At 43.3% G+C, this 13740-nt stretch overlaps 1 protein-coding gene across 5 annotated transcripts in view; it reads right to left on the reverse strand.

Annotated features, from left to right (window-relative positions):
- VEPH1 (ventricular zone expressed PH domain containing 1) overlaps window positions 1–13740 on the reverse strand; it is a 189048-nt gene that overhangs the window by 147343 nt on the left and 27965 nt on the right. For all 5 annotated transcript variants that reach the window (XM_029075215.1, XM_029075193.1, XM_029075201.2 and 2 more), the window contains exon 3: window positions 13198–13413. In XM_029075215.1, the coding sequence (XP_028931048.1) occupies window positions 13198–13413 (216 nt within the window). The remainder of the gene's footprint in view (window positions 1–13197; window positions 13414–13740) is intronic.

Here is a 13740-nt window from a genome sequence, read left to right on the forward strand (position 1 = left end):
CAACTTTTATTAGAAGGGCTCCTACTCCAAATTCGCTCCTTCTTCCGCTTTCCGTGTGTGCCCTCCCCTCCCTGGCGTGTCCAGGGGTCGTTTAGATCAGGCTGTTGTGGTGGGAGGGCTCAGAGTAGGGGGATGGAGTCTGCTGGGTCGGAACTGGTGGTCAGCCCCTTCAGAGCATGGCGTGGACTTGTATGCACACCGGATTCTGGGTCACTGCTCATTTGGCCCAGTGGATAAAATGGCCCTGCTTGCTGTTTAACCTCAGTTTTATACTTTAATGTTGCATCTGTAAAACAGTACTTTTGTAGTTATTACAATAACACGGATGGTAGTCTTTAAATGCTTACTATGGGCCAAGTGCCCTGCTAATGCTGGAGTGGACTCAAGGTAAGCAGATGGGATAAGTCTTGTCCCAAATAGAGCTCCAGTATAAAAGGGACTGAGAATGATATTTTATCCCCATTTTACAGATGAGAAAACAGTGGGATGGAGAAGTTGAATGACTTGACCGATTTCACTCAGCAGGCAAGTGGCAATAGACAGTCAGTCCATTGTATAGCATGGCTCAGTGGAAAGAGCCGGGGCTTGGGAGTCAGCGGTCATGGGTTCTAATCTCGGCTCCGCCACTGGTCAGCTGTGTGACTTTGGGCAAGTCACTTAACTTCTCTGTGCCTCAGTTCCCTCATCTGTAAAATGGGAATAAAGTCTGTGAGCCCCATGTGGGACAACCTGATCACCTTGTATCCCCCCCGCCCCCAGCGCTTAAAAGAGTGCCTCACATATAGTAAGTGCTTAAAAAATGCCATCATTATTATTATTAAGCATTTACTCGTGCAGATTGCTGTACTAAGCCCTTGGGAGAGTACAATATAACAATAAACAGACACATTCCTTTGCTCACAGTGATTTTATAGTCTAGAGGGGAAGACAGATATTAATATAAATGAATAAATTACAGATATTCATTCATTCAATCATATTTATTGAGCACTTACTATGTGCAGAGCACTGTACTAAGCACATGGAATGTACATTTTGGCAACAGATAGGGACAATCCCTGCCCAACAATGGACTCACAGTCTAAGACATGTATATAAGTACTGTGGGGCTGGGAGGGGAGATGAATAAAGGGAGGAAGTCAGGGCAGCGCAGGAGGGAGTGGGAGAAGAGGTAAGTAGGGCTTAGTCAGGGAAGGCTTCTTGGAGGAGATCTGCCTTCAAAAAGGCTTTGAAGGAGGGGATGTTATTGTCTATTGGATATGAGGAGGGAAGGTATAGAAGTCCAGAGGCAGGACACGAGAGGGAGGTCGGCGGCGAGACGGACGAGATAGAGGCACAGTGAGAAGACTAGCTTTAGTGGAGTAAGGGTACAGGCTGGTTTGTAGGAGGTGAGTAATGGTAAGTAGTTTCTGTTTGATGTGGAGATGGATGGGCAACTATTGGAGGTTCTGGACGAGAGGGGAAACAGCCTGAAAGTCTGTACAGTAAAATGATCTGGGCAGCAGAATGAAGTATGAACTGGAGTGGGGATAGGCAGAAGGCAGGGAGGTCAGCAAGGAGGCGGATACAGTAATCACGGCTGGATTAATTCAATTCATTCAATCGTATTTATTTAGCATTTACTGTGTGCAGAGCACTATCCTAAGCACTTGGGAGAATACAATATAAGAATTAACAGACTCATTCCCGGCACACAACGAGCTTACGGTCCCTGGGGGAGGGAGGTTGGAGGAGAAGATAGGATAAGTGATTAGATTAGCATGATAGCAGTTTGGATGGAAAGGAAAGGATTCATTCATTCATTCAATCATATTTATTGAGCGCTTACTGTGTGCAGAGCACTGCTCTAAGTGCTTGGAACAATGTATGGATTTCACTGAGAGAAGGATTGCCTACAGCACCATCTGAAGAAGCAAATCGATCTCACAGGGAGTAATCAATCAGTCAATCAATTGGGTTTACTGAGCACTTACTGTATGTAGAGCCCTGCACTAAGCATTTGGAACAACATATGGAATGGAACTACATAGCTGCAACCCTACAGTTCTAGGTATATTAATTAATTCATTCATTCAATAGTATTTATTTAGCGCTTACTGTACGCAGAGCCCTGTACTAAGTGCTTGGAAAGTACAAATCGGCAACAGATAGAGACAATCCCTACCCAACAACAGGCTCACAGTCTCGAAGTGGGGGAGACAGATAACAGAACAAAACAAGTGGACAGGCATCAATAACATCAAAATAGATAAATAGAATTGTAGATATATATACATTATTAATAAAATAAATAGAATAATAAATATGTGCAAATATACACAAGTGCTGAGGGGCGGGAAAAGAGGTAGAGCAGAGGGAGTAGGGGTGATGGGGAGGGGAGGAGGAGCAGAGGAAAAGGGGGCTCAGTTTGGGAAGGCCATTTGCTGTGTGGCCTTGGGCAAGTCACTTCACCTCTCTGTGCCTCAGTTATCTTATCTGTAAAATGGAGATGGAGAATGTGAGCCCCACATGGGACAAGGACTGTGTCAGCCTGATTTGCTTGTATCCATCCCAGTGCTCAGTACGGTGGCTGACACACAGTAAGTGCTTAACAAAAACCACAATAATAATGATGATTATTAAGGGGTCAACAGACATGAGTAAGAGTGTATTATTGTCATGATATATCCTGAATTATTAAGATTTAACCGACCAGAATGTAGGAGATAGAAAACAAAGTTATTTTCATAAGAAACTAGCTTTCTGAGATTGAAATGAATATCATTTACTAATCACAGAATAATTAGCAACAACAGAAAAGCAGATGAGGCCCATCTTGATGATTAACCAGACTATGGAGATGTACATTTCTAAGTGATGAAGAACCATATTAAGGAAGAAGCAATAGAAATACAGAAGAAAGAATCAAAGCTTTTGCTATTGTTCCATCTAGCAGAACAAAATTTTCAAGTCATAATGACTATCTGAAAGTCCTTACACATCAAAACAACATATTATCCCAAAGGCAGACACCTAAAAAATCATGTGAATTAACCAGATTTTTTCTCTCTAAAGAAACAGCAGATCTGTTTATGAACCAAATTTGGCTTAAAAGTGCAGCTGTCACAGCAGGTAAATCTCTGTGGCCCAGTGGAAAGAGCATGGACCTGGGAGTCAGAGGACCTGGGTTCTAATCTTAGCTCCACCACTTGTCTGTTGTGTGATCTTGGGCAAGTCACTTAACTTCTCTGTGCCTCAGTTACCTCATCTGTATAATGGCGATTAAGACTGTGAGCCCTATAGGACAGGGTCTGTGTTGGAGAAGCAGCGTGGCTCATTGGAAAGAGCCTGGGCTTGGGAGTCAAAGGTCACTGGTTCAAATCCTGGCTCCGTCGCTTGTCAGCTGTGTGACTTTGGGCAAGTCACTTCACTTCTCTGAGACTCAGTTCCCTCATCTGTAAAATGGGGATGAAGACTGTGAGCCCCACGTGGGACAACCTGATCACCTTGTATCCCCCAGCACTTAGAACAGTGCTTTCCACATAGTAAGCGCTTAACAAACGCCATCATCTTGATTATCTTGATTACTTGATTATCGTATATCTATAGTGCCTGGCACAGAGTAGGTGCTGAATAAATACCATCCCAAAAAAAATCAATGAATTAAAAAAAAATTCCTTTAACATAAAAATAAATGATGACAGAGGTTGAAGTGTGAACCAGACTGGAGAAAACTACAACAAAAGCATCAACAAACTGAGAAAACAGCTAAGAAGAGTTTAACAATAGAAAAAGAACTACCGATCAAGTAAATGACTGAATTCCTTAAATTTTTACTTGACTAATATTGAATTAATCAAAGTTAAATTAATTGAAAAAATGATATAAATGTAAAACCCAACTGTATACTCGAAGTGATAACAGATATAAAGAAAACCAAGAAAAGAAATCACAATGAGGATTTCCAATGTTAGCAAAAAAAAACTTTCCTAGAACTTATGACAAGAAAAAACAAGTAATAAAAGTAATATGCCAATAAAAAAGGGGTGTTGGAATTCTGTTCAAGAGTAGAACGCAGTATGGCTAAGGGAAACGAGCACGGGCTTGGGATTCAGAGGACCTTGGTTCGAATCCAGCTCTGCCACTTCTTGGCTGTGTGACCTATGTCAAGTTGCTTGGGCAAGTTCCCTAATTGTAAACTGAGAATGAAATACCTGTTCTCCCTCTTTCTGAGACTGTGAGCCCCACGTGGGACAGAAACTGTGCCTGACTTGAATAACTCGTATTTGCCCCATGCTCAGAAAGGTGCTTGACACATAGTAAGCACTTAACAAATGCCATAATAATATAAATGCCATAATAATATAATAATAAGAAAACAGCTAACTGGGGGAAGGGAGGGTTCCTTAAAAGTCACAATCATTGAACTAAGTAGTTGGGAAAAGATCATCCAATCAAACAATGGTATTGAGAGCTTACTACTAATAATAATAATGTTGGTATTTGTTAAGCACTTACTATGTGCAGAGCACTGTTCTAAGCGCTGAGGTAGATACAGGGTCATCAAGTTGTCCCACGTGAGGCTCACAGTTAATCCGCATTTTACAGATGAGGTAACTGGGGCACAGAGAAGTTAAGTGACTTGCCCACAGTTACATAGCTGCCAAGTGGCAGAGCCGGGATTCGAATCCTTGACCTCTGACTCCCAAGCGCGGGCTCTTTCCACTGAGCCACGCTGCGTACTATGTACCAAACACTGTACTAAACACTTGGGAGAACACAATACAATAGAGTTGCTAGACATTACATCTGCCCTCAAGCGCCTTATAATCTAGTGGGCGGCAATGAGGCTAAAATGAATTATAAGTAGGGGAAAGCAAATTTTAAAAAATTAGGTACATAAAATCTATGCCAGGGTGATGGAGAGATGACTACCTAAAAGCAGCATGGCTCAGTGGAAAGAGGCCGGGCTTGGGAGTCAGAGGTCCTGGGTTCGAATCCCGGCTCGGCCACTTGGCAGCTGTGTGACTGTGGGCAAGTCACTTCACTTCTCTGTGCCTCAGTTCCCGCCTCTGTAAAATGGGGATTAAGACTGTGAGCCTCACGTGGGACAACCTGATGACCCTGTATCTCCCCCAGCGCTTAGAACTCCTCACTCTAGGCTTCAAGGCTCTCCATCACCTTGCCCCTTCCTACCTCTCCTTCCTTCTCTCTTTCTACCGCCCACCCCGCACGCTCCGCTCCTCCGCCGCCCACCTCCTCACCATCCCTCGGTCTCGCCTATCCCGCCGTCGACCCCTGGGTCACGTCCTCCCGCGGTCCTGGAACGCCCTCCCTCCTCACCTCCGCCAAATTAATTCTCTTCCCCTCTTCAAAACCCTACTTAAAAATCACCTCCTCCAAGAGGCCTTCCCAGACTGAGCTGCCCTTCTCCCTCTACTCCCTCTACCACCCCCCCTTCACCTCTCCGCAGCTAAACCCTCTTTTCCCCCTTTCCCTCTGCTCCTCCCCCCTCCCTTCCCATCCGCTCAGCACTGTACTCGTCCGCTCAACTGTATATATTTTCATTATCCTATTTATTTTGTTAATGAAATGTACATCGCCTCGATTCTATTTAGTTGCCATTGTTTTTACGAGATGTTCTTCCCCTTGACGCTGTTTATTGCCATTGTTCTTGTCTGTCCGTCTCCCCCGATTAGACTGTAAAACCGTCAAACGGCAGGGACTGTCTCTATCTGTTGCCGACTTGTTCATTCCAAGCGCTTAGTAAAGTGCTCTGCACATAGTAAGCGCTCAATAAATACTATTTGAATGAATGAATGAATGAATGAATGAACAATGCTCTGCACATAGTAAGCACTTAACAAATACCAACATCATTATTATTAAGGGGTTACTATTCAAGTGATAAAAAAATTACTTAAGTGATAGGAAGGAAAGACACATGGGGAGATGAAAGATTAGCCAGGGAAGGCTTCCTGGAGGTGACGTGACTATAGAAAGGCTTTGAAAACAAAAAGACTAGTGGTTTCCAGATTTCAGTGGTGAAGGAGTTCCAAACAAGAGTGAGCAAGAGGTTAATTTTATATATATATAGTATCTGTTAAGTACTTATTAGGTACCAGGCACTGTACTAAGCGCTGGGGTAGATACAAGCTAATCAGATAGGACACAGTCCATGTTCCACATGGATCTCACAGTCTTAATCCTCATTTTACAGATGAAGTAACTGAAGCCTAGAAAGTTAAATGAATTGCCCAAGGTCACACAGCAGATTAGAACCCAGGTCCTCTGACTACAAGGCCTGGGAGCTATCCATTAAGCCACACTGCTTCTCTTGAGAGATGAGAGTGAGACATAGTGAGTTGGCTGACATTTGAGAGGACACTGGGGGAGGAGCAAAGGTAAGTAGGAGGGAGAGAGCTGATTGAGTGTCTGAAAGCCAGTGGTGATGAGTTTCTGCTATTGAAGACTTGGAGCTGACTAAATCTTACAAATACTTGGATTTCCTGCCATTGAGCAGGATTAATAATGCCGCAGATTTTAAAAGGGTGAAGGCACTTTGAGCTCTACTAAGGAAAATATTATCTCATATGCAGTCAAAAAGACTGAGGCTATAACTGCATTTTTAATATCAAGTCCACTCATTTGGTATTACAAAATTATCTTAACTCTAAAAGCTGTCATCAAATTTTATGATAGAATGCTAATGCCCCAGATTTCTATGTATTGAGAAAGCGGCAATCTAAAGATCATTATACCATATGACAAACGTGGAATGCCAAAGGGCAGGGACTGTCTCTGTTATCGATTTGCACATTCCAAGCGCTTAGTACAGTGCTCTGCACATAGTAAGCGCTCAATAAATACTACTGAATGAAAGAGGAGTTCATGTAGAAATTCTAAGTCATGTTAATCAGAGACTACCTATTATAGCAAAGGTTTTATTGGGAACAGGAGTGGATCTGTATAATTTTTAGGAAGCAGCGTGGCTTAGTGGAAAGAACACGGGCCTGGGAGTCACAGGACCTCGGTTCTAATCACAGTTCTGCAAATTGCCTGTTGTGTGACTTTGGATAAATCACTTCTCGGGGTCTCAGTTCCCTCATCTGCAAAATGGGGACTAAATACCTGTTATCCCTCCTATTTAGACTGTGAGTACCATGTGGGGCCTGATTATCTTGTATTTACCCCAGCACTTAGTACAGTGCTGGCACAGAGTAAGTGCTCGATGAACACCACAATATTAGTAGCAGTAGGAGAAGGAGGATGCAGAATAAATGATAACGTAGAATTATTGAATTTTTACGTTTAGAAGAATGAAACTAAATTTGTGATAATGCTATAATTCTCCATGGCAGAGAGAGAGAGAGTGTGTGTGTGTGTGTGTTTGGGACAGGGGGAAAATCAATTTAATTTATGTGGACCTAGACTAGACTAAACTTTCAACCATATCTTAATATACTTATGGGAAACCCTTCCTCAAATACTGTGGGCGACACAAAAGAAGAGCATTCTGGAGGACTGCAAAGTTTGGAAGCCACAGAGATATCAGTATTATTATTATTAACAAAATCATAAGGCATTCAAGACACTTTGATAATGGCCACTAAGTAATCATAGCCGCCCTCTTGAAAAATCATCATTGTTTAGATGACAGAGGAAGTTTTCTGAGGAAAAATACATATACTTTCAAAAGTTATAGCTTCAGTTTTACATATTTCAATGCCCATTCTCCCTCCTCTTTACTGCCCAACAAACCGGCTTGTGGAGTGCTCAAATTGCGAGATTAGTTATTATATCCCCTAATAGACACTGAAGAAAATACTATCAAAGGCTTTTAATGTGATAAGGTATCTAGGCAACTACAGGCATATCAGTAAGAGAAGAGCCCTACTGTCTGCAAAAAGCTGGGGTAGCAAGGATATAAAGCAATGAGACACAACAGACATGTCAAATCAATTTTACATATAGCATCCAACCTCTTCTCTGGTAATCAGTCTCATTTTCAAAAGAGGCAAAATCGGCTGTAAAATTCAATGGGTTTGGGAAGCAGCGTAGCTTAGTGGAAAGAGGCCACTAAGAGTGGTTTGGGAGTCAGAGGTCATGGGTTCTAATCCCCACACTGCCATTTGTCCGCTGTGTGACTTTGGGCAAGTCACTTAATTTCTCTGTGCCTCAGTTACCTCATCTGTAAAATGGGGATTAAGACTGTGAGCCCCACATGGGACAACCTGATTACCTTGTATCTACCCCATTGTTTAGAACAGTGCTCAGCACACAGTAAGCGCTTAACAAATACCATCATCATTATTATTATTATGCTCACAGTCACTTATTTCTTGAATAGGTTTGATCCCAGGAATGCTTATGGTGTGCTTTTTAAAAATCCCATTACTTCTACCTTGTCAATAAACCTTTTTAAGAGTAGCTCATTTTCAGAGTTCTCATTACATGCTTTGCCAATCACTACAAGTGGGGGGGAAGAGCGTGTGTGTGTACGTACAATAACACATACATATATACCCACATAGGCACATTTGTAAAGGGAGGCTTGCCACACAATAGATAAATCTGAACTGATAGGGTGAAGTCGGTAGCATGTACCTAGAAAAAAAAGTAAATGCTATGGCGAGGTATACCTGCATATCAAGTGAAAACTGCCCATCTTGCTTTACTGATGCCAAGAATTACATTTCTGGATTAGGTTAGCACCAATTTGGGCTTCAGGTAGATATTTACACTGTAAAATGAACTCTTGGGCCACTTCCCAGACGTTGAAATTGGAATGAACAAAACAAGGCATACTAGGGATTTTTAAAAGGCATTCCAAACTCAATTCAATGTTAAAATCTTCATCTCCAACCTAAATGTTTAATAAATATTATTACTATTAGTAATCCCCAAAAATGGGCATAACGGGTAAAAAAACCCGCTCTCGACCCCACTTCCCCTTCCAGTTATCACCCTATCTTCCTACTACCCTTCCTTTCCAAAATCCTAGAACGAGTCATCTACATTCGCTGCTTAGAATTCCTTAACTCGCATTCTCTCCTGGACCCCCTCCAATCTGGCTTCCGTCCCCTCCACTCTACCGAGACTGCTCTCTCTAAGGTCACCCGTGACCTCCTTCTTGCCAAATCCAGTGGCTCCTACTCCATTCTAATCCTCCTTGACCTCTCAGCTGTCTTTGACACTGTCGACCATCCCCTCCTCCTCCACACCTTATCTCACCTTGGCTTCACGGACTTCGTCCTCTCCCGGTTCTCCTCTGATCTCTCTGGCCGGTCATTCTCGGTCTCCTTCGCAGGCACCTCCTCCCCCTCCCATCCTTTGACTGTTGGAGTTCCTCAAGGGTCAGTTCTTGGCCCTCCTCTGTTCTCCATTTACACTCACTCCCTTGGTGATCTCATTCGCTCTCACGGCTTTGACTACCATCTCTACGCAGATGACACACAGATCTACATCTCTGCCCCTGTCCTCTCCCCCTCCCTTCAGTCTCACATCTCCTCCTGCCTCCGGGACATCTCCACCTGGATGTCAGCCCGCCACCTAAAACTCAACATGAGCAAGACTGCGCTCCTCAGCTTCCCTCCCAAGCCCGGTCCTCTCCCAGACTTCCCTATCACCGTGGATGGTACGACCATCCTTCCTGTCTCTTGGGCCCGCAACCTCGGTGTCATCTTTGACTCGTCTCTCTCATTCACTCCACACATCCGATCCGTTACCGAGAACTGCCAGTCTCACCTTTACAATATCGCCAAGATCCGCCCTTTCCTCTCCACCCAAACGGCTACCTTATTGCTACGGACCCTTGTTATATCCCGGCTAGACTACTGTGTCGGCCTTCTCTCTGATCTCACTTCCTCCTCTCTCGCCCCGCTCCGGTCTATTCTTCACTCCGCTGCCCGGCTCATCTTCCTGCAGAAACGATCTGGGCATGTCACTCCCCTTCTTAAAAACCTCCAATGGTTGCCTATCAACCTCCGATCCAAACAAAAACTCCTCACTCTAGGCTTCAAGGCGCTCCATCACCTTGCCCCTTCCTACCTCTCCTCCCTTCTCTCTTTCTACTGCCCACCCCGCACGCTCCGCTCCTCTGCTGCCCTCTTCCTCACTGTCCTTCGGTCTCGCCTATTCCGCCGTCGACCCCTGGGCCACGTCCTCCCGCGGTCCTGGAATGCTCCCCCGTCTCCCCTCCGACAATCTACTTCTCTTCCCCTCTTCAAAACCCTACTTAAAGCTCACCTCCTCCAAGAGGCCTTCCCAAACTGAGCTCCCCCCTTTTTCCCTCTGCTCCCTCTACCCACCCCTCACCTCTCTGCAGCTAAACCCTCTTCTCCCCCATTTCCCTCTCCTGTCCCACCCCCTCAGCACTGTACTCGTCTGCTGTATATATCTTTATCACCCTATTTATTTTGTTTATTTTGTTTAATGAGATGTACATCACTCTGATTCTATTTAGTTGCCATTGTTTTTATGAGATGTTCTTCCCCTTGACTCTATTTATTGCCATTGTTCTTGTCTGCCTGTCTCCCCCAATTAGACTGTAAGCCCGTCAAAGGGCAGGGACTGTCTCTATCTTTTGCCGACTTGTACATTCCAAGCACTTAGTACAGTGCTCTGCACATAGTAAGCACTCAATAAATACTATTGAATGCATGAATGAATGCAGTTAGACTTTTCAGGCACTTATACTTTGTCTTAATCCTTCCTGACCTCTCTTTTGCCCTTGATACTGCAAACCTCTCCCTTCTTCCTAAAAAAAACTATCAGATCTCGGTTTTACCCATATGGTACTCTCCTGGCTCTCCTCCTATGTTTCCGAGCTTTTCAGTCTCATTCAATGGTTCCATTTCTACTTCTCACCTTCTAACTGTGTGGTCTCCTATAATATTTTTTTCTGTGACCCCTACACTTTTACTAAACTCACACTCTTGAGAAACTTATTTGAAATTTTTTTTTGTTGTGTTTTTTAAGCGCTTATTATATGACAGGCACTGTACTAAGCATTTGGGTGGATACAAGGTATTCAGATTGGATACAGTCTATGTCCCACGTAGGACTCACAGCCTTAATCCCCATTTTACAGATGAAGTAAGTGTATGATTAATCCCACCTAATACCAGACAAATGGTGGAGCTGGGATTAGAACCCAAGTCCTTCTGATTCCCAGGCCCATGCTCTATCCACTAGGCCGTGCTGCTTCTCTTGCCTTCCAAATGTGTGTGGCATAATGGAAAGAGCATGGGCTTGGGAGTCAGAGATCGTGGGCTCTAATCCCGGCTCCGCCACTTGTTTGCCGTGTGCCCTTGGGCAAGTCACTTAACTTCTCTGTGCCTCAGTTACCTCATCTGTCAAATGGGGATTAAAAGTGTGAGCCCCACATGGGACAATCTGATTACCCTGAATCTACCTCCAGCTCTTAGAACAGTGCTTGGCACTTAGTAAATGCTTAACAAAAGAAAAAAAGAAACCCAAAATTGTACTTTACTTTTGAGTCTCTCATTTCTGATCCTTTGTCCATGCTGTTCTCCCTGCCTGGAACTACCTCCCCTACCAAATCTGCTAGACCAGATCCTCTCAACTACTAATATCTCTTAAAAATCAATCAGTGGTATTTATTAATGGCTCATTCTACACAGAGTACCATACTATTGCTTCAGCCTCCTCTCTGGCCTCCCCGCCTCCAGTCTCTCCTCCCTCCAGTTTGTGCTTTATACTGATACGTGTATCATATTTTCTAAAAAAAAGTTCAGCACACCTCTTCCCACTCAGTAAATCAATTACATTTATTGAGCGCTTACTTGGGCTTACTGTACTAAACACTTGTGAGAGTACAATATAACAGAGTTGGTAGACATGTTCCCTGCCCACAATGAGCTTACAGTCCAGAGGGGTGACAGACATTAATAATAGTAATTATGGTATTTGTTAAGCGCTTACTATGTTCCAGGCACTCTTCAAAGTGCTGGGATAGTTACGAGCACAGTTGCTGTTCCGTTAGGCTCACAGTCTCAATCCCTATTTTACAGATGGAGTAACTAAGGCACAGAGAAGTGAAGTGACTTGCCCAAGGTCACACAGTAGACTAGTGGCGGAGCCGGGATTAGAACCCGTGACCTCCTGACTCCCAGGCCCATGCTGTATCCACTAAGCCATGCTGCTTCTCGATATAAATAAATTAACAATAAGGACATAAGTGCTGTGGGGCTGAGGGAGGAGTGAATAAAAGGTGCAAATCCATGTGCAATTGTGATGTAGAAGGGAGTCGGAGGAAAGGAAATGAGTATCTAGTTGGGGAAGGCTTTTTTCAGGAGATGTGCCTTCACTGAGGCTTTGACGGTGGAGAGAACGATCGTCTATCGGATATAAAGAGAGACGACATCCCAGGCCAGAGGCGGGATGTGGACAAGAGGTCGGCATCAATCCCTAATTTCCCCATCCTACTGGTCTTCCCTTCTGTATCACTTACGAACTTGGGTCTGTACCCAACAAAAACTTTGATATTCACCCCACCACCAGCCACAGAGCATTTATATACATATCCTTATGTCTGCTGCTCCTCCTATATGTAATTTATTTTAATGTCTGCCTCCCAACTAGACTGTAAGTTCCTTGAGGGCAAGGAACATTTCTACCAACTCTATTGAATTTTACTCTCCCAAGCAATTAGTTCGAGGCTCTGCACATAGTAAGTACCCCCAAAATACCAATGATTGATTGATCGATGGTTTGATCCTCAAATCTTCTGATTTTTAGGTATAAGGCTTAACTGCCTAATCCATATGCATAGGAACATTTTTGGAAGTTAAGAGGAAGTTTACCTTTCACTGTTTCAGATATTTTAAATTGACATGTGGAAATTGAATATGACACCTCTTCCTGGTTTTGTCATTTACTGCCTTCTCCAGTTTTACAACTTTTACTTTTTGGGTGACTTTTGCTTCATCAGAAAAATAGTATTAGGGTAAAGCAATGTAAGATTTTGCAACTTATGATCCCAGGCAAAAATACCTATTTGGCTGTTAAGGTTTCAAGAACATTTTCATTTTACATGAAAACAGTTAAAAATGGGGTGGCAATACAAAATACAAATAGGAATCAAAAGGCAATCCTGTCGCAAGACTAAGCGCACTCTCCACTTACAAATCCGTCATCGACGCCATCCCCCCAGCCCACCCAAATTAACTCTGAAACGATAAAATGTATTCTTACCTGCAAGATACAGCTCATAATATCAGATGCGATTTTTGCATGGGGCGTGTCTTCATCTTTTCCTGAAGGCTTTAAATTGTGTTCTAAGCAGGATTCCCAGAGAGTGACAAGTGCCTTTCCATGTTTCTCAATCGACTCAGTTTCCCTAATGGCTGTTGTAATTCTTGTAATGCAGATCTCTACAACTGCTTGGTCATTATCGTTGGTTTGGTAATCCTTTAGGTAAAGAAAGGACTATGGTTATCAAAGGTTTCTATTTAAAGAAATCTAAAGACAACATATTGAATTCAGTATTTTCAAATATCTTACCTAGGCAATTCAATCAGTGGTATTTTATTGCACGCAGTAAGCGCTCAATAAATACCACTGAATGAATGAATGAATGCTAATGGAGTGCAAATTAAGTGAAATGCCAAATTTAGATCGGTTCTTCTAATTTTTCCACCACGAAATTCCCTGTACATATGCAAACCAAGACTTCTCATCTCAAGAAGTCCAAAACCATGAGCTTGCCCTTCTGCCTGATATCAGCATCATTATCAC

Source organism: Ornithorhynchus anatinus, chromosome 1 (assembly GCF_004115215.2).
Source record: "Ornithorhynchus anatinus isolate Pmale09 chromosome 1, mOrnAna1.pri.v4, whole genome shotgun sequence".
NCBI lineage: Eukaryota > Metazoa > Chordata > Mammalia > Monotremata > Ornithorhynchidae > Ornithorhynchus > Ornithorhynchus anatinus.